The sequence below is a fragment of the Zeugodacus cucurbitae genome, chromosome 4 (assembly GCF_028554725.1).
Source record: "Zeugodacus cucurbitae isolate PBARC_wt_2022May chromosome 4, idZeuCucr1.2, whole genome shotgun sequence".
NCBI lineage: Eukaryota > Metazoa > Arthropoda > Insecta > Diptera > Tephritidae > Zeugodacus > Zeugodacus cucurbitae.
In genome coordinates, this window is record NC_071669.1 from 22,826,424 (window position 1) to 22,848,805 (window position 22,382).

General features: G+C 35.1%; 2 protein-coding genes across 3 annotated transcripts in view; one reads left to right on the top strand and one right to left on the bottom strand.

The window, feature by feature from the left end:
* The first annotated feature begins 7,100 nt into the window (after positions 1-7,100).
* LOC105214586 (uncharacterized) lies at positions 7,101-8,737 on the top strand. The gene is made up of 2 exons (XM_011188094.2): positions 7,101-7,499; positions 7,562-8,737. Exons 1-2 carry the CDS (start codon positions 7,133-7,135, stop codon positions 8,686-8,688), a joined length of 1,494 nt encoding a protein of 497 aa, XP_011186396.1. The 5' UTR covers positions 7,101-7,132; the 3' UTR covers positions 8,689-8,737.
* A 2,670-nt stretch (positions 8,738-11,407) lies between these two features.
* Positions 11,408-22,382, bottom strand: part of LOC105214585 (uncharacterized) — a 147,999-nt gene continuing 137,024 nt past the window's right edge. Inside the window, exons 8-9 of one of the 2 annotated variants that reach the window (XM_054229167.1) lie at positions 21,065-21,136; positions 11,408-20,965 (exon numbers count right to left, since the gene is read on the bottom strand). In XM_054229167.1, the coding sequence (XP_054085142.1) occupies positions 20,459-20,965; positions 21,065-21,136 (579 nt within the window). In that variant the 3' untranslated portion in view covers positions 11,408-20,458. Of the gene's footprint in view, positions 21,137-22,382 lie in introns of both variants that reach the window. The other variant, XM_054229166.1, reaches the window with a different exon arrangement.

The window sequence follows — 22,382 nt, forward strand, 5'->3', positions numbered from 1 at the left end:
TTTGAACTTTACTCGTCACCCTGATCACTTTGGTATATATAACCCTATATCTAACTCGTTTAGTTTTAGGACTTACAAACAACCGTTATGTGGACAAAACTATAATACTCTCTTAGCAACTTTTGTTGCGAGAGTATAAAAATTTACTTTTTCGAGGTGCATGTGTAATCTTAAAGGTGATTAACTTTTCCGCGATTACAGTCAAACCTGTATAAGCGAGAGTTCAAGGGAGCACAATCTTATTATCGCTTAAAGAGGTTTCTCACTAACCCGAGTTTCTCGCTAATGCACGTACATATGTAGTGTTTCTCTCTTATAGAGGTACGCAGCAATAACAAGTCACAGCAAGTACGAATGTAGTAAATATGTACATACATATGTAAACTCACTCTGAATTTCATTTTCCGGATTCAAACGCATTCACTATTTTAAGCTTATCACTTAATGACAGTATTTTGATTTTTCTTTTTGACATGATGCAGAGCAGAATTTTCCTTCGCAATTGATAACTATAAACTGAGTGACTCCGACAAACAGGACGGTAAACAAGCACACGTGTTCATTCGAAAAGAATGCCATAGAGTAACAGTTTAGTTCCACGAAATAGAATTCCACGAAAAAATACAAAAAAATGGTCGGAAGTTTCACAAAAGCTAAGAATGAGTCATAAAATTGCAGATGTTAAACTTGTAAATAAAGTTCGTCTCTCGCTTATAGAGACCAGATAAGTAGCAGTCTCACTTACGGAGGTCTATGAGGCAAAAACGACTCTCTCTTACATAGGTTTTTGTTTCTCACTAATAGAGGTTTTGGAAGCTTATAGAGTTTTCTCACTAATCCAGTTCTCACTTATCCAGGTTTGACTGTATTTACTTTCTGAGAATTTACTATTCGAGAGTATACTGTATAACGATGAATTAAAGAGTTTTTTTACTGAATCTAAAGTAAGATTTTCCTACATTCGTTAAAGAAATTGCAATATTTAAATGAAATCCACATCTTGGTGAATCTAACAGTTTTCAGAAAAAAGGATATATATTATTTAAGATCAAATAAATTATAAGTTCTCTTAAGAGTCTTGAGTGTTGATGGCTCTATTTGACTCTAAAATCAACAGTGAAATATATTTAATTCGTTCAATTCGTCAAATGTTAGTGAGTTCCGAGCCACTCACGCAACTGAGTGATCCGTCATTATGAGGCAAACTCATGCTTTGGTATGAAAGAGAATGAAATGAGTTATTACATATAACATTCGCCAGCTTATTGACCAAGAGAGAGGGATAACGACATATTGAGATACCATATATAGTTCTATTCTATGATATCACATCTAAATTGCGTCTCTTATAGTCGAGAGTGTATAAAAGTATTCGTTCTTACCCGCTACTTAAAATACAGCTTATTTCTTCTGAATTTGAGGACTGAACAAATTTGCTGCTTATGTAAATATCTTCAAACTAGTATACGAGTATACAGTCATGCAATTTACGCATTTGCTCATTCACTTATTCATCATCAATTAATCATTTTGACTTTTCACACTTTCTTCCTCGTTGCATTCATTTAATTTGCACACTCAATGAGTTTCGGTTTCTTTTACAGTTCATTTTCGTTTTTTGCACCTTTTAAATAATTCCCATGACACCCGAAGAGTTTTCAACCCACAACTTTTCCACTGAAAGACCGCATGTATTAATTGGCTTTACTCTTCCTCTCTCTCTCTCTCTGATCGTCGATGTTGTTGGCAAATTTATTGTTGTTGTTATTATCATTTTCACCTTCACCTTCAGCCACCTAATTAAATTAATTATACTCACAGTTGGTTTGACTCAGTGGATCTCACCTCGTTACTGAATTACAATTACGGAAACGGTTGCTGCTGCTGCTGCTCTTGTTGTTGTTGTTGTGGCTCTTCATATGCCATTGCGACCGCGTTTGCTGATTCGGCATTTTAAATCGTTTAAGCGAATTCGTTCATTACAATTTCCGTATTCTGTTGCTTACTTCCACAGCATTTCTTTTCCGTTCCGATTATCCGTTTTTTGGGTATTTTTGGTTATTTTTCTTATTTGCTTCAGCTTCGGTGCTTTGGCACCTGGTATGCTCGCTCCACTTCGAACATCATTAGTAACGCCTAAGTAATGCTTCCTCATCGGTGTTGCTAATTTGATCTCGACATTTTCGTATCTGCTATCTCGTATTTCCTTTTCCAGCTGCTTTCTCAACCAACTCAGCCATCTGAACAATTCATCAATTTTCGCAAATTATACAAAATCTGCTGCGGAGCTTACATTTTTTCTCCATTCACTTTTAGCTGACCGTCAGCGAAAATTAATTTATTGCTGTTGTTCCTTTAGCAAGAAGAGGGCCCGCTATGTTCTGTTTAGTTTTCCTCCGTCTTTTGCAATTAGTATTGTGCCTGTTGCTCGCCTTTCTCATTTGATGAATTGCATTTTGGTCCTCTTTGAGGGTTTAGTCAAAGTGTTTTTTTTTCAGTTTTCTCCGCATCTAATTTATGTGGCGTGATGTTCCAGCTTTGTTGCTTTGCATCTTTTATCTTTCTAACTAAACATTGTCCATTTTACTTTTCATTAATTAATGTCAATGTCCACTCTTTGACATATTGAAGCACCATCTCCGTTGGCGCTTGGCCATAGCGCCATCTTTTTCTAATGCCAGTAAACGAGCAAATCATGGCAAGTTCATTTATAACCTTTTTTTCTGCGCCTCTCAACAATCTTCACCATCTTCCCCTGTGTCTTCCACCGCTTAATATCGCACCTGTTCCACTCCCCTCCGGCATGTCCGGTCGAATGCTGTTATAAATTAATGTTTAAGTGGGTAATTGCTTACGAGCGTTACAGATTGTAGCGCGCAACGCGACCTTAAACTGAAGTGGTTATTGTTATTGCCAACACAATTCCGTCGCGTAATGAAAGACGCGAAAAAATGTCTTCGACATGGCATTAACTAATAGCGATTTTGTAATTATAAAATATTTTCTTAGGGCTGATTTCAAAAGGATGATCGTTATTAAGAGAATAGGAAATTGTGTGGCATAGGATTCACACAAGAGAGACTTAAGTATTTGAACGATTCCACAATAACATTTTTAAAACTTTCAAATTCGTTGCTAACAAATATTTCCAGTGATAATAGAGTGTTCATTGCGTTTACATGTTTGCAAAACACAGTTTTGAGAAAAACGCGTTCAAAGTTTCTAGCTGTCAACTGAGCACTTCGAAGAGCTTCTTCTTCTAACTATTGTATTCTAGATGTGTTGAAACAGAAATTTATGATAACAAAAATATAAACTTTTTGAGCCCATCACAGGGTTTGACCCCCTTACCTTAACAAATTCTCTTATATAAAATTTTTAAAGGCAGGCAACCTCTTTTGAAAATATTTCCAACGGTTTGTCTCCTTCGAACGATTCAGTGTTATATTGAGTATTTTCTCTATTTTCATATTCCGACAATTTTTAATAGGGCGGTCCTTCTCACGAACTTACAGAACTATTATTTAGGTGTGGTTGTGAAGTGATTTGGCCTATTTTCACAACATGTCATTGGGATGTAAGGAAACTATTACAAACCAAGTTTCATCGGTCGAGTAGTTCCTGAGATATGGTTTTTGACCCATAAGTGGGCGACGCCACGCCCATTTTCCATTTCGCAAAAAATCTGAGTGCAGCTTCCATCTGCCATTTCTTATGTGAAATTTAGTGTTTCTGAAGTTTTTCGTTAGTGAGTTAACACACTTTTAGTAATTTTCAACCTAACCTTTGTATGGGAGGGGACGTGGCTATTATCCGATTTCTTTCGTTTTTGGGCTGTATTAAGAAGTGGCTAAACAAAACGACTACAGAAAGTTTGATTTATATAGCTCTATTGGTTTGCGAGATATGTGCAAAAAACCTATTTAGGAGCGGGGCCACGCCCACCTCCCCAAAAAAATTACATCCAAATATGCCCCTTCATAGTGTGATCCTTCATACCAAATTTTATTTCCATAGCTTTATTTATGCCTTAGTTATGGCACTTTATGTGTTTTCGGTTTTCGCCATTTTGTGGGCGTGGCAATGGTCCGATTTTACCCATTTTCGAAAGCAACCCTCTCACTGCCCCAAGGAACATGTGTTCCAAGTTTCATCAATATATCTTAATTTTTGCTCAAGTTACAGCTTGTACAGACGGACGGACGGACAGACGGACAGACAGACATTCGGATTTGAACTCCACTCTTCACCCTGATCACTTTGGTATATATAACCCTATATCTAACTTGTTTCGTTTTGGGTGTTACAAACAACCGTTATGTGAACAAAACTATAATACTCTCTAGCAACTTTGTTGCGAGAGTATAAAAACTCTGAAAAGAGCACGTGAAGTTCTAATTTGCCGTCAACGAAGTACAATTATTGTAAAAAGGTAGAGAAACTAATTCCAAAAGCTTATATCATGGAATTATGATTCTCTCAGAAGAGAAAAGTTTCAATATTTCAACAACCAACTCTCGAGATTTTAAGCTAAATAGCAATAACACCAGTCCCTCAATTGGTATGTCATTACAGATGTACACACATATTTTGATAAGAATAGAATACATTTCGATGAAAAAACTTTCAAAAAAATTTGACATTTTGGATGTTGCATATTTTAGTAACACTTCATAGGACACTGTATTGATGGAAACAATTAAAATATGTTTTTCAAAAAAGTGTGAGTGAAATTTTTCACTTCGATGGCGAGGACGCTATTTTAAATGAAAATCAGCAAGGTCAGTATTCGAACAACTTTTTGTTAATAGACGAAATTTTTAATACAGAAAACAATAATATTGACATTGCCATTGACAAACATTTTACTTGGAAATTATCTGATAGAGATAAGAAGACCTAAAGAAATTATGTGCCCACTCAAATTAAATTAACTTAAAAAAATTTTAGTGTAGACTTTACTGGATTTCAGTACGCCAAAACTTTGGAAAGTCATTTTGAAAATTGTTTTATTAAACAGAATATTTTTTGAAAACTCTAGCAGAAATTAATATGTATGTACACAAACGATTATTGTAATTATGATACATCTGACAATAAACATGAAATATGTAAATTAAACGATCAAGAACTGTGTGTATGAATTTCAGTAAAATTTTATTCGTCCATTCCTTTAAGCGGACAAAAATTTGGGAACCATCAGTGTCCGGTTGTGGGAGGTTTCACAGTAATTGCTTTCTCATACTATATATTTATATAATATAATATTTTGTGTAATAATTATTTATAACCAAAAATTTTGTTGAAACTATCCGAGGTTTTTATCAAACAATCGTTAATCACATAGATTATTTGCATTCCATCACTGATTATTGCTGAGAGTAAATCTTATGATCAAATATATTCAAGCTAAGATGTAACAAAGATGGTCTAGCTAGAGCAAAATATTTTGCTTATTTTTTCTATTAAGTCAGGGAAGTATTTGCTAAAGGAAAGGAAGAAAAAAATATTCCTGGTAGAACGAAGAGTCTCGACGCCAACTATAGAAAGGTTTTAAGAACATTGAAAAAGTCAATGGTCTTTTACAGATGTAAATCAAATGAAATTTACAGAGAAATCACACTCCTATCCGGAATGGATGGAAATAACTTTGGAGGCGTGTCTTTCTTTTCACAACTTTTTTGGCCGGTTTATGACTATGCACCTTCATGTACAGTCATGTAGTTATTAAAAATAACTGTACTTATACATACGCACTGTACTTATACAAGTGGCACGCATGACACTTTTATATTATATTAAATATGTAGTCAATTTATCTGTTGTGCTATATATTATATTTATATCAGTACAGATGTACGTAGATAAATGCTACGTATTGTGCACGTGAATTATTCAGGAAGTTCAAGTGATATGTGCACAGTTATAAAATTAATTTCTTATATTATGTATTCTTATGTACATACAAGTATATGCTTCTGCGATAAATAAATGAAAGAAATATTATATACTTGTGAAGTGTTACTTGAGATAGTGCCATAAACACATCAAGCTTATCTATATATATGAAGTAGCGACAAAAATTATCATTTTTATTGATAAGAAATTTTAATACTAAAAGTAAATATTTTGTTTCATTCATTTAATAAATTTTGGAAGTCATTGTAAAGGGTGTTACATTTAGAAGTGTGGTTTTCAATGAGCCAATAAATTTTTGGATTTGGTCTTTATGTCGTTTTATAATGAACAGTCTTACTCCGAAACAATGTCCATTATTAACTACGGCCCCTGAACTACGGAGACTGAACTTTTGAATAGAATTGCGCAATAGAAGGAAATAGTAGAGGCTCTCAAGCCCTATTACAGATTTTCTTAGCATATGTTGCTTATCAATATTCTTTTGTCAGATCTGTCTTCCGTGTGACTACTTCCAGATTTTGGCTTTCAAATTCTTTGATGCGGCATGAGTTGATAAGGGTAACAGTAATCGAATGCCTTACAAAACTATACAAAGTACTTTAGCACTTATGACAACTTCTCCTCTGAAAACGTTGTCCAAAATTATATACTTATCATACTGGTTTTTTTCAAGCAGATTTTCTCACGGATAGCAGACTATTTAATTTATTCTTGGGTCTAATGAACTATTTTTCAGTACAAAACGTTAGATAATGCTACCAACCATCATCCGATTATTTTCAATACAAATACAAATTCGGACAATAAGAGCAAGAAAGACAAAAAAACGAATCACAGGTAGCTCATATACAATTAATTAGAAGACTTACCTCTTAAGTATTCCGAACTTATTCGACGCAATTGTTTTGCCAATTAAAAACTGATAAAAGAAATCACTGTCTATATAAAATTGATAACCCAAATCAATTGCCGCAAGTTAGCATAACGTCGCAAAAATACTCTTCGCGTATTCCCTAATTTATGCCCAACACTTTAATAAATGCTATATATTTATGGTCAAGATCTAATCTGAGCAATAGATGTCACAAATTTCGACCATCATTATCAGTGGAGCGGGTGCTCCGGGGGAAGATGTGTTATTGCCAATGCTTATCTACCTGGTATTTAAGACGATTGCAAATAGGCTACGTTGGCCAAAACCAAATTGGTTAAAATGAAGTTAAGTTCAACGTTATTACTGCTGGTTGCGGGCAGTTTCTGCCTTTTCCATGGATGTGCAGCTGGCGTGGTGGCCATACCACAGCTTGTGATCGATGAGGCTGGAGAGCAGCCACCAGAGGCGATCGTGCCGATCAGCAATGAAGAAGATAAACTAGAGGGACTTGAAACACTTTTCGAGCGCAACTTATATGTGGAGCCAATCCAAAGTGGTGACGACGAGTATGTAAAGCCTGTGCCAATCAGTGTTGGTGAGGCTGAAGAAGATTATGTTGAACCAGAGCCAATCGACGAGGTTGAAGATGAGTTAGTGCAGCCACCAGAGGTTGATGTAAACGCAAAGCCAGAGGGACGTGCTAGCGGTGAGTACAAACTTATGTTCAAAATATTTTTTGTTTATCAAAAATTTGGTTTATGCTTTTAGAATGCAAAGTAACGATCCGCGGTGGTCTGCCTAACCCACAGCCTGTTTACTTGAAGAGCGGCTCCAACGAATTCTATCCCTATGATGCCAGCGGTGTAATGGTTGTCGACTCCGGTCGCACCCTAGAGTTGTGGTGTCCGGGTAAGTTCCACTCCATTGATAAGACGCTCGTTACCGCTTCCTGCGTTAGCGGCAGCAACTTCAGAGTGGACGGCACTACCTACTCATTCAAGGAGTTGTCTTGCAAATCTTGGCCTGGTTTCGTTGCTGAAAAGACTGGCGCTTCCTGCAATGGTGGCATTATGGTACGCGTTGGCTTCAAAATCTCTTCCAGCCGTTTCGTTGAGCAATACCAAGTTTGCTTCAATGAAGGTGAAGAGGTCACCCGTTATGTACATCACGATTTGAATCCCGGCAGCAATTACTACCAGACAGGTGTGGAACGTCTCACCTTCCAGACTGGTGGTTTCTTCGGTGGCAAGAATGTTGATAAACTGTACACACAAGTCACACAGAAGGAGACTATCAACAATCATTTGGGCGGTGATGCCAACAAATACTTCGACAACAACAAGAATATCTACTTAGCACGTGGTCATATGGCTGCCAAGGCTGATTTCGACTATGGCACCGAACAACGCGCCACTTTCCTCTTCATCAACGCCGCTCCACAATGGCAGGTGTTCAATGCCGGCAATTGGGCTCGTATCGAAGATGGTGTACGCGCAAAGGTTTCCAAATCGAAATGGTACGTTGATTGCTATACTGGTGTTTACGGTGTGGCCACTCTGCCCAATAACCGTGGTGTTGAGACCCCATTGTACTTGTCATATGATGGTAACAACAACGGTCAGATTCCCGTACCCAAATTGTATTTCCGTGTTGTGATTGAACGCAGCAGCAAGAAGGGTATCGTTTTCATTGGTGTTAATAATCCTCATCTATCAATGGATGATATTAAGCGGAACTATGTCATTTGTGATGATGTTGCCGATCGTGTTAACTATATTAACTGGAAACGTACCGATATCACTGCCGGTTATTCTTATGCTTGTGAGGTCTCTGATTTCAGAAGGAAAGTAACACATCTGCCAAATCTTTCGGCACCAGGTGGTTTGTTGTTGTAAACTTGTAAATAGAGTGTTGTAAATAAAATTTGATCTTGTTTAAATGTAATTTTCATTGTTCCATAATCGATCATTATCATTCTGCCTTATTGTTTATTAAATGATGTAAATTACAATTCAACAAATAAGTGTGGAATAAGTTCAGAGAAAATCAATCTTTAAATCGTCCCCTCAATATAACAATAACGTATAATTTTTTTTGGGTTTTGAGAAAATCGAGTTTAAAGTTTTTGTCAAATCAAAAATGAAGGAAATTTTTGAACATGAAATTATACACCATTTTTTGCAATGACATTTTGACCCACTTTGTGGAAGTAGAATTTAACGCAATTTTGACCAGACATAGAATCAATGATGGAGATTCTAAATATGCAATAAAAAAATAATGGCGTATGAGCACATACGCTATTGTTATATTGAGGGGACGAAATACTCTTTTACAATTCGTGAGCTATATACACTTTACTCATTTTTATAAACCCTTGAAATGGTTAAATCTTAGATCTTTAGATAAAAAAATCTGCTTCGTATTCCAGAAATGGTGATTGGAATTTAAAAGTACAAATAGCAAAAAAAATGAAAACGGTTCTGAAACTTGGAATTGAAATCCAGACGATCTCTATTAAACCCTAAGTAATTTTTTTTTGAGATTACGGGACTAATTTTGTCATTCCTACTGTTAAGAAATAATGGTATTCAATCGTGTAATGGTTTCCAAATCCCCAGTTTACTGATTGTTTTCTACACCTAAGGGTTGTTTGTAAGTCCTGAAACTAAAAGTGGTAGATATAGGGTTATATATATCAAAGACCAATTAAAATCCGTTCTGTCTGTCCGTCTATGCAAGTGCTTCTTGATTAAAACTTGAGATATCCTGATGAAACTTCGTACACGTGTAAGATTATGAAAGCCAAAGTTGGTACACGGGACCACGCAGGGAGTGGTATATTTGAATGAACATTTTTTGGAAAATGGGCGTAGTCCCTTCCTCTATTCAGTTTTTTTGTATAATCCCACAAATTACTGAAGCTATATAAACCAAACTTTCTGGAGTCGTTACCTTTATGTACTTCATTATGCAGGATCAAAATGGATGAAATCATACAATAACCTCCTATAAAAATGTTATGTTGAAAACTACTAAGTGATTTAATTTTTTATTTGCAGAAGAACTGCACTAATATTGGGTCAAATATCAGGAAATTATCTTAGGAAATACTCAACCAATTTCAAATACCATTCATAAATTATTTTTGGCATTCAATCCTAAATCGGTTTTCACCTGCGTGCCTTTCGTTCACTTTACAATATAAAAATTGGGAACCAATGAAGATATCGGAACAAAACTTTACACATTTATAGTGTGGCATCGTACGTCTATAAATTGCCGAAATCGGACTATAACTTTTTAATGTCTCGAAAATCTATAAAGATGACCTAAGTGCTGTGATTAATTATTTCCGAAAATATCGGTCGGTATCTCTCAGATATTCTCCATAGTGAAACTAAAAGTAAATGTAAAATCAGACCAATACTTACTCATGGAACAAGATGGATATCTCTTACACTGATTTTCAAAATTCCGGTGGACTTTATAATAATAAACTTAGCCTTCCTTCCTTGTTTTAGTTGGGATTTGAGTGCAGGAGAATTGATGTAAAAATTGTATGCGGATCTGGATTATTAAAATCTTCCAATAGTTGCTGCCTACAATTGTAGTACGATGACGCTATGTCTTGTTGTTTTAGTAACATAAGATCCATGAATCCATTGTATGACAGTTGCTATTAGACATGACACGAATTTTAAATGTCGATTTAATTCTAATATTAAGAGCAGCCACATGGGGTGCCCAAAACAATGGCTGCCACCGCTTGTTTCAGCTGCAGGCAGAAAATTATTGGACATAGCTTTTTCCGGCATTGCAATCATAGTTATCTGGGAGGCAATGCTGAATCAAAGAGCTGATATAAAATTCTAAATCCCAAAATCTTTTTTGCTCTCCCACTATTTCTATATAGTTTTCAAGAAACTTTTCAATGGAACTGGAAACACTCGGTCTCATATTTCTAGTTTAAGTTGTAGGATCTTTAAATCATAAATTAAATATTTTCGGAAATATTTGCTTTGTACGGTATAAACAGAGACTTCCAAAATTTTAATTTCGTTTTATTTTATTTTCTAAATATATGCTTCATCATCTATTGTGTTCACCGGTTATTGGTTCTCTCTACGATTGACTAGAGATTGTATCTATGTTTATACAATTAGAAAATTTGCCGCACGTGTCTAATTGATTTTTTTTTTTGTATAAAGATCATACTAACTTAGACATAGATATTGAAATATTACTGTGGAAGATAAGTAAAACCGACCAACTAACTACATACGTTACTTTGCTAGCGCTTCTGAAGTGCTTTTTTTCGTATGTAATTTTATCAACAGAAAAAGTGTTGTTGTACAATCTTTCACGAGACAGTAAACACATCAAAACACGTTTTTATTAATAATATATGATACATCTTTATTTATTTTATTTATTTATTTCTATTAATGTTGCACTGTCTACACATTTTATTGCCATTTGATTATTTGGTTTAAACATTTCTTGGTTTATTTATGCAGCGTTTGCTTTTGCTTCTGTTGTTGTTATTTCGATATACTAAATTACTGATTTTTAATCATACGCATATTCTAGTGTACATATATACTTGTATTATATATTTACATTTGAACTTCAAATTTGTAAAAATAAAATTTCGCTAAGACTCTTCTACTACTTGTAAGCTATGGCTATAATACTTCTTTGATACAAATTCATATTTTCACATATTTATTTATTTGGCCTACTTATTTATTACATTCTCTAGATTAAATTTTGTTTTTGAGTGTTTATTCATTTGTGTATATGTACATACTTCTTACGTTTATTTGCTGTTATGAAGACTTGAGAGGAAGAATGAAGAATGTATGATTTGATAGTAGTAACTATTCAATGAGATATTAATTTACTTTCATATATCTAAGTATTTGGTTAAGTTAGAAGCAGTTGCGGTAATATTAAATTTATTTAAGTTTATAGTTGAAGAATTCATATGTGTATATTTTGATATTACTTGTAAGTGATTGAATAGAAGAACTGAAGAATAAATATGTTTTGAACAACTTAAATTTTTACAAGTAATAAGAGAAACTGAAAACCTTTGGAACCGATTAATAAACTGGAAATTGTGTTATTCTCCATACAGTATTTTACATATTTATATTCTTGTGGAGTTGATATTTTGAGCAATTTATATGTAGCTTCTGTGATATCAGTAAGCAAATAGATACGAATGAACAAGCCCAGTCCTTGCTAGATTTGCTGAATGAAGGTATGAGCCAAGAAGAATAAATAGGGAAGGGTTAAGAAAGATACTTAAAAATTAAATTTGTGATACCATTCATCCCAACTTGCCTATACCTAAGCTGGCGTTAGTTTCGACAAATATATGCATAAATTGGTTATATATAAATCAAGCTAGACCGGAATTGATAGTCCAAAAAGTATTGAAATCACATACACGATATCAAGTATCGATACGTCTTCATGACCTTCAGAAGTAAGCTTAGGATGCCTAGAGAAAAATCTGTCAACCAGCTGTCAGGTGTTCAGTATACTGATAATGTTTATTATGCTTTAGCTTATACTGAAACCATATCAAAAAGGTTAGAAATCTCGTCAACAAACTTACTTTCTTAATGGTAAATTAAAAAAAGTACATGAAACAAGATGTCTTTATTTGATGTATAAACTATCCTAAAGAGACCAGCCTCCCTTATAGTTCTGCATCAATCTCATAATTTCATTTCATCATCCCAAGTAGTTCCATTAGAGTTGGTGGAATATGTCACAACTTGAGCGATACCATCAACTTATTGGAACTAATTTTAATTATTATATTAACAAATGAGTCTGGTAATTGGCCAAGGGTATGTTATATGAACCCATTGGTTTACTTTTTATACTCTCGCAACCTGTTGCACAGAGTATTATAGTTTTGTTCACATAACGGTTGTTTGTGTCACCAAGAAATAAAAGAGTTAGATATGGGGTTATATATATATACAGTCAAACCTGGAGAACTGGATTAGTGAGAAAACTCTATAAGTGGGAGTAATAGCTAGGACCCGTCATTTTAAGCTTCCAAAACCTCTATTAGTGAGAAACAAAAACCTATGTAAGAGAGAGTCGTTTTTGCCTCATAGACCTCCGTAAGTGAGACTGCTACTTATCTGGTCTCTATAAGCGAGAGACGAACTTTATTTACAAGTTTAACATCTGCAATTTTATGACTCATTCTTAACTTTTGTGAAACTTCCGACCATTGTTTTGTAATTTTTTCGTGGAATTCTATTTCGTGGAACTAAAAATGCTGTTACTCTATGGCATTTTTTTCGAATGGACACGTGTGCTTGTTTACCGTCCTGTTTGTCGGACTTACTCAGTTTATAGTTATCAATTGCGAAGGAAAGTTCTGCTCTGCATCATGTCAAAAAGAAAAATCAAAGTACTGTCATTAAGTGATAAGATTAAAATAGTGAATGCGTTTGAATCCGGAAAATCGCGGAATGAAATTCAGAGTGAGTTTACATATGTACATATTTACTACATTCGTACTTGCTCTGACTTGTTATTGCTGCGTACCTCTATAAGAGAGAAACACTACATATGTACGTGCATTAGCGAGAAACTCGGGTTAGTGAGAAACCTCTTTAAGCGATAATAAGATTGTGCTCCCTTGAACTCTCGCTTATACAGGTTTGACTGTAAATGATCAGGATGACGAGTGGAGTTGAAATCCGGATGTCTGTCCGTCTGTCCGTCCGTCCGTGCAATCGATAACTTGAGTAAAAATTGAGATATCTTAATGAAACTTGGAACACATGTTCCTTGGGGCAGTGAGAGGGTTGCTTGAGCAAAAATCGGTCCACTGCCACGCCCACAAAATGGCGAAAACCAAAAACACATAAAGTGTCATAACTAAGCCATAAATAAAGTTATAACAGTAAAATTTGGAATAAAGGATCGCACTAGGAAGGGGCATATTTGGATGTAATTTTTTTTGGAAGTGGGCGTGGTCCCGCCCCCAAATCGGTTATTTGTATATATCTCGCAAACCAATGAAGCTATATAAAAATTCTTTCTGCAGTCGATTCTCTTACGTACCCCACCACACACCATGAAAATAATTGAAATTGAAAAACTTCAGAAACACTAAATTTCACAAAAGAAATAGCAGATGGAAGCTGCACTCAGATTTTTTTAGCAAATGGAAAATGGGCGTGGCGTCGCCCACTTATGGGTCAAAAACCATATCTCAGGAACTACCAGACCGATTTCAATGAAACTTGGTTTGTAATAGTTTCCTTACCTCCCAATAAGATGTTGTGAAAATTGGCCAAATCGCTTCACAAACACGCCTACTTCCTATATACCAGAACTTTGAAGACGATCTGAATCGTTAACTTTACAATATATAAAGTAAGCACTAGTGAAGATATCGGTGTAGAACTTTGCACAAATACTACGTTTATAGTGTGGCAGCCCCATTCTAAAAATCGCCAAAATCGGACCATATGTTTTTAAGGCCCCATATATCGAACATAATTAATAATATTAGGGTTTCCAACTTTCAATGGACTTTATATAATATATATGACGAATATGTGGGTCAAATTGTATATTATGTAATATTAATTAAGTTAAATAAATAAATTGCGAGAGCATAAAATGTTCGGTTACACCCGAACTTAGCCCTTCCTTACTTTTTTTATTATGTGAAGGGTCTATGCTGATTTCCAGCCTTGATTTATCAGTTGAAAACTGGTAGCAAGATCAAGATTATTAGAAAACTGGATAGACTTGCAAGGTCAAAGGCAATCTAGTTAATGAACGAAGAAAAGACATTAATTAAATTTTAAATTTTTGACAGATTTTGAATAAAAAACTCACTTTTTTGGCCACGAAAAAAAAAAGTTGTAATAAACACAAAAAAAATTCTTCGTTCATTTACTAGAAAGTGTGATTTCAAAGGTTTGAACAAATTTGAGAAATCGTTTCCACTGACTTAAAAAATTTAGTTTTGCTTTCAAAGCTTACATTCAAACAGACGTGCCCTCTTGGGCGGAGTTTCCAAAGGGTCTATCTTTTAGAATTTTTCTCGGGTCAATTTGATATTCTTCGATAATATATTAAACATATTGCACTATATAATATGACAAAATTTTTTTCTTAAAATTGTTAAATTTTGAGACCCACCTAACCCCTTAAAATAAAAATTCAATAACTTAAACTAAATTTGTTTCTTAATTTATGCATATTAATATTGCAGCTAACTAAATTTTGATTTCAAGTAATTTAGAGTATCTTCAAGTATTTTACTCGCTTAAAATATTATGCTTTATTTATTAATTTAATCATATAGTATATGTATATTTAACATTTTATTTATACATATGTACATGCAAGTACAGCTATAAAGCTTTTGCTTAACAGTTATTATAAATAAGCTACAATTACAACTATTTGATGGTGTCAATGCTTATTTGCTTTACTGCTATTGTCCTGCTACAATACAATACATTTTGGTTCGCCTTTTTTGAATCTGACATAAATGTATGTATGTATTTATATCTATGTTTATATTTATTGTATCTTAATCTAGAAACTATATTGTACACAAAATCTTATAAGCTTTGTTTGGTACAATAGTTTTTTTGTTTGTTTGTTTGTTTGGCGTCAACAAAGTATAACGGTATAATAATGCTTACACAATAAGTATGCTAGTAACACGACTGTCGGAACATTGGCTTTGTTTTACACGCTTTCATAGATTATATTCGAGCTTTGCTTAGCTGCACGCTTCTTCTTTCACAGTATATATATTTACATAAGTATATACAAATAAGTATATGGTATATATGTAGTGCCCTTTCCACTTTCTATAGAGCCATAAAAGCAATCTGCTTGTAATCACCATTCTCGCAACGAAATTCGACCCAGTTCGGTCCGACAACATTAAGCAGTTAAAGCGGCCAATTTTTTTGCGCGCCGCCGTAATCCGCTGGCCTCATCATATGCCTCATTGAAATTCATGCAACACTTTTCGAATAACAGCAATTAAACGCGCTGTTTTTCGCCCTAACAACAACAATTAACCAAACAGCAGGATATGCCAAATAAACTAGGCAACAACCAGAGAGTCAATGTTTCAAGAGTTGCTCTTCCGACCTCTTGCTAGTTGGTTGTCACGATAGTTTCGTGGAGGCGGCTTTTGCATATTAAATAGTTCCATCGACAGTATATGTATCTACACACCACAGCCTTCAATGGAGAGTTGTGGAAAACAAGTGGTGGAAGAACTAAGAGAGTTGCGGAAGCATTATTAGCGCCGAACTCGTAGAGATAGGAGTAAAAAAAAAACGATAGAAGCCAGTTATCCATATTTATATGCGATAAGCCCATATTAATTAATGAGGTTATATTTTATACCTTAGGTACCATTGTGATGAAAGGGGTTTATTTGTAGAACTTTTAGGAGAACTTCTTGACTTCTTCAATTTGTAATGTTCTGATATCATATTTAGGTTGTAAGTCTACAGCCCGGCTCAGTAAATTCAATACCTTATTTTCTACTACAAACCACTACTTCAATTAATTAGAAACTGGTCACAGACGATAAATCCCTAAGATCCGTTAAAAATTGTACTAATTTTCGTCTAGTGATAGAGATATTAATAAAGCGCAGTATAGTAATTATGCTCAATTCATTTATTCACAATAGAGTAATTTTGTTATCGCAAGGCTAACCAAATGATGTTTATTTGAAATTTTTACCGAAGAATAATACGTTTTTTAATAATATACTTATGAAGGGGCCATCAGGCGACTATACACATTAGATGTAAAAGACTATTACGAATTGTTTCCAATACCTTCGAGATGAGGGTCGAAGTATAAGTGAGGATATTCAGAGATTCACAGTTCTTTCAAGATGGAATTATATAGGGAGGTATTTATAGAATAGAATATTGAGATGATGACAATAGTTCAGAATACTCTTGAAAAATACTGTTACATACGTCACGAATGGTTAAAAGATTTGTGGTATTTTATGCTACACGCCAATAATAGTAAAATTCACATCGTAGGTAACCCTGTGAGAAACTACTGTAATAATCTGTTGTTCCGTTTTCTTGGGAACATAACTCAGCTCTGTCTTTTTTCCATTACGTCGAATTGCCACATTATAAAAAGTTATGACGGCAATTTCTGCTGTGGCTACCTTATTTTCGCAGTCTAAGCTTTCGTGTAAGAAATCGTAAAGGTAAGAAGGATAAGTAGGAAATACAATTTATGTTCAAAGAACTAGGCAATGAGTTGGAAAGCACCTCTCACTAGACAATTCAATTTTTCTCTCGCATTTAACAATACACTTTCAAGTAGTAGCTCCTCTTCAATTTTTCAAGGGTTGTAAGGATTTCGGGAGCAATCTACCATTATACTTCTGACTACTTTTGAACCCGTAGAGTTAAAAAAATGATTAAAAGGTTCAGAAAATTTAAGGGTATCAAGATTCAAGTGGTTGAACCTCTTTTAATATGTTTCACGATTTTATTTCCTACCGAGCTTGGGAGGTATATTATGTATTTATGAGCACGTGCTTGAGTTTATTACTTAGATATTTACTTTTTGCTTGCGATTTATATTTAAAACAAAAATGAAAATCTCTAATAAAGTTCACCAGAATATATTGCTTTTGTGCGTGTTTAGCTGGATTTTACTTCATATTTCCATTAAACTATTAAAATAAAAGATCTCTAAACTCATCACTCCATTAATAATTTAATATTTGCATGCATTTCTTGTGCCTACATATATATTTGTATGTGTATATAACAGCTAGGTGGTGCGGTTTACGACTGCCATCATCAAAAGCCATTAAAGTTGTGAAGGAAATCCGAAAAGCTTCCAGCGGAAGTAAGCAAAAGTTTACCGTAATGCAAATAGCCGCTAGTTTATCTTTATTTTAGTTATGAAATTTAATAATGCCCAAATAATGAAGAATTTATTTTTGAAGGGTGTAAGAAAATCGCTTGAAATGCTTAAATTTCTTTTACTATAAGTTAACCATTTTTCTATTTTTTTTAACTTGAGTAAATTTTGCTTCCACTTTATCTCGACTAAATCTTTTTATGTTCTCAAGTAGTTAATTGTTAACTCTTATAAGTTCAGCAAACAAATGAACTATGACAGATATATATTTATACCCTGAACAGGGTATATTAAGTTTGTAACGACGTTTGTAACACCCAGAAGGAAGCGTCGGAGGCCCTATAAAATATATATATATAAATTATCAGTATGTTGAACTGAGTCGATTTAGCCATGTCTGTCTGTCTGTATATATACGAACTAGTCCTTCAATTTTTAAGATATCGATTTGAAATTTTGCAGATGTTATTTTCTCTTCAAGCTGCTCATTTGTCGGAACTGCCGATATCGGACCACTATATCATATAGCTGTCATACAAACTGAACGATCGAAATCAAAGGCTTGTATGGAAAACTTCCGCATTTTAAAACATATCTTCACGAAATTTGATGTGAGTCATTGCTCGGAGAAATAATTTAATCTCCGAAAAAATTGTTCAGATCGGTTCACTATAGCATATAGCTGCCATACAAACTGAGCGATCGGAATCAAGGGCTTGTATGGAAAACTTCCGCATTTTACTTCATATTTTCACGAAATTTGACATGGATTACTGCTTAAGGTAATAATAAAATCCCCGAAGAAATTGTTCAGATCGGTTAACTATATAACCTTAGTGTTTCTAGCAAACAACCCGGCTAAAAAGAATTAGTAAAACGTTTTCTTTTTTTACTTACTTTTTCTTACGTCTTCAGATTTACTTAAACACATAGTTACTAAAAGAAATGCACCTGTGAAGGGTATATTAGCTTCGGTACAGCTGAAGTTAACGTTTTCTTTTTGTTTTTGTTAAGGTACAATTTATAAGATTTCCGAAGCCAATATACGTGACTGACGCATCAATTCAGCAATTTAAAGACCGATTTTGACGATCGCAAGGTATTCTTAGAAGTTTTCTTGGTAAAAGATGACAACCACTTTTCTTCATAATATTATTGAATGTCCTATCTAACTGTAAGGGTGGCTTGAAGGTAGTCGTTAGAGCTTTATTTCTTGGAATAATTTGTTATGCAATTAAATGTTATGATGGGAAAAGGGCTTAGTTCAAGCGTTTGGTATTCCCAACTTCTCAACATCGATTTAGAGAGAAAGCTTCCCAAAGAAAAAGCAATAAGATGAAGGAACAAGCTAATTTCAGTAAAACTGACGAGATATGGGTTTAAGATTCAAAATATATAAAGCTGAAAAGGGAGTCCGTTTTAATTAACACTTTTATGTTTTCTCAATGTGGATCATTCGGACGGATTGTGATAAGATTTTTCAATGAAATTATTACATTGTAAATGAAATAATAAAGGTTTTTTGACAGATCATGCGTGAGTCGTGCCAAGCTTTCGTCTTTTTTTAACAACGTTTACAAATTGTTCAACATATTTACGAAATTTCTGTAAAGAATGTTATTCGCGCGCTTCGCTCGACTTATGGTCAACCATTTCTGGCTAAATTTGTATATGACCAAGCAAAATTGCCAACCTGAAGAGATTCGATAGCCTTTCATTTATTGAAAACGTTACCATCAATGGCGACCTTTACCGCGCCATAATAACCGACTATTTCATGCCTAAAATTAAAGCTCGTGATCTCGGTGACATTTGGTTTCAACAAGATGACGCCACTTCCCACACATCGCATCAATCAATGGATTTATGGAGGGAACACTTCGGTGAACAGATAGTTTCCCGTTTCGCGCCGGTCGACTGGCCACCAAGAGCGTGTGATATCACACCGTTAGACTTTTCCTGTGAGGATATGTAAAGTCTAAAGTTTATGCGGACAATCCCGCTTCCATTCAGGCGTTGGAGCAAAACTTCACGCGTGTCTTTCGCCAGTTACTAGTCGAAATGGTCGAACGAGTCATCGAAAATTGAACTCAACAGATGGACAAAAAATAAAAGTAAAAGAACTCTCTTTCGAATGACAACAAACATTCTCCATCAAATTTTCTGTGCTTTTTCTTTAAAAAAGAAAGAAACCTTGAAATGGGTGACCCTTTACAAGGACCAGCGAGCGTTGCGAATATTAAAAAATATAAGCTTCCCTCGAGCTTTTCATTGTTTTTCACTTTTCGCATGCCTTTTAATCTCAATCGAAGAATGGTGATTACTATTGTAGATACTCTATGACTACAAAGTAAATCCGGGCTAAATGGAAGCACGCAAAACTTTTGAACTCGCAAAACAATATGGGCGCCAAAACTTTCCTTTCTATAGCAGTACCGAAACTTGTGCGTATATCTCGACTACAACTAGCAGCACCATTATCGCCAAATTCACAGCGCTGTTGACTCGTCGTAATGGACATCGGCGTTGACGCTGAAGCTTGCGTTCCCATTTGCGTTGACGTCGCTGCTGTCGTCGCAGCCATTGCTGCTGCCAAATTTGCAACTGTAATTGCTGCAATTCGGCCGCTTCGCCGTCGGCTGTTGCGGTCGCCGCTTCATTATCCAAGACGTCGCCAGCTCCATCGTTCGTTCGCGCATTTCCAAAGCAACTACAACCGCACGCCGGCCAATGTCAAACCGACGCCAACGACGACGCGCTATCGTAAGCGACTAACAACGAGTCGTTCTCATCGCTGCCACTGCCCGCGCTGCGCTCCGACTCGTTGATCACCTCGAGTCGTGTTTGCGGCTGTGCGATTTTGTACTTGTGATGCCGTTTGTTTATCAACACCGTGCGTATGTTGTTGTTGCGCGGCCGCGATGAATGCAGGTGTGACGGACGCAGTGGGCGATGGCACTGCCGCTTCTGATGCATTGTTATGGCGCCGAGCATCGTGCAATCGGAACTATCCTCATCATCATCATCGTAGTAGTAGTCATCGTAATCGTAATCATCATCGCCGCATTCCAGCTCCTCATCATCGTCATCCTCATCGTAGTCGTCGAAGTCGAAGAAGCAGCAGCCAGTCGGTTTGCGCTCCACGTCTGGTATATAGTGGTGGCGACGCTGTTTGCTGTCGCTGCCACCGTTACAGTGATGATATGCCGTCGTTGCTGCTGCCGACGTAGTGGTTTTTGCCTGCGATTGGTAATGGGAGGAGAGATGATATGTGTGACTACTTGGTAAGCGCGTTTCGACTTGGTGAGAGTCGGTGGCGTTATATCTTAGCTCAATTACCTCGGGACCTTTCCATGTGATGCCTGAACGCACCAAATTGTAGAAACGCATAACGCCCCACATGGCGAGCACCTGCAAGTGTAAGATAAGTAGAAACCTGGTGAGAACTCTGCAGGATTGTTGTATATGGAAGGAAAAATATATAATAAATAAATAGACTCGTGTATCAGATATTCCAAATATTGCTTACATTCTAAAATAGTTTTGCAAGGCCACAGCTAGGTATTTTTATATTTTTTCCTTTTTTACTTACACTTTTTTTTATTTATTCACTATCCTCAAGGAGCCGAGAAATATGTGTAATTTTGTACTATATAAGGAACACCTTTTAACTATTGTCATCAGAGATTTTGGTTGCTCTTCAAAATTTCTCTAAGAAAGTCACCTCGTTCTGACAATATTTGACGGATAGTCATTAAAGCTGAATGCTAACCGATATGTAGGGCCCTAGCAGAGATGAAAGTACGGCAATCTTGGATACACCAAATACAGCGACCTATAAATTTTTATTATTAGATACTATATATAGTATAAAAGGTCCTTAGCTTTAAGACAGGTTTCGTTTCAGCAACAATTATCTTGAGACCTTCGGACAGTCGCTGATGGTTATAGTAGCAATAGAAATTCAGAAAATTTCGTCATCGTTTCAGTGATGTGTCACTTTGAGTAAATCTTTCACAAACGTTAATTCTCACGAAAAATATTCCATTGATTTTTAAGTATCAGTTATCTGGTTTAATCTCTTTATACGATCCTCCAAAAGCATTTTGTGGTTGTTTTCGTTATAGTTTCTGTAAGACGTATACTGAGTTTAAAGCTTAGGTGCTCAACGCGATCAAGCGGATCTTATTTAAATTAAAGATTTGTCTGTGTTTATATTATTTAAGCTTCAACCTAAATAAAATAACACTGTTATAAATTTCCATGTTGATTTCTGTGGATATTCTTTAAGTTTAGATAAAAATGCATGATGACTAGGAAAGTCAAGAACATTTATCACGCACTCTTAAGCACACTTTAGACTTGAGTTATTTTGTACATACTGTAATAATATGGATTGTCCCTCATAAAATTCATTAATCAATATAAAATTTTTATGTGCGAAATATATTAATCACGTTATTATACCATCATTGAACTGTGTGGCGACCATCGCAGTAACAATTTTTCAAAGTTTTAGCTTGGGATTTCGCATAACTAGAGGTTGTGAAAATCAAATTTTTATAACAAATAAAGAATGATTAATTATATGAATGATATTAATGATATATATGTAAGTAAAATGTATAGATCTGTATATCCTACATACATCATATAC

Bases quoted from the DNA above. Each gene is read 5' to 3' on its own strand.
- LOC105214586 (XM_011188094.2), top strand. From the start codon at position 7,133: ATGAAGTTAAGTTCAACGTTATTACTGCTGGTTGCGGGCAGTTTCTGC. The intron at 7,500-7,561 runs GTGAGTACAAAC...TTATGCTTTTAG, and splicing joins GCCAGAGGGACGTGCTAGCG to AATGCAAAGTAACGATCCGC.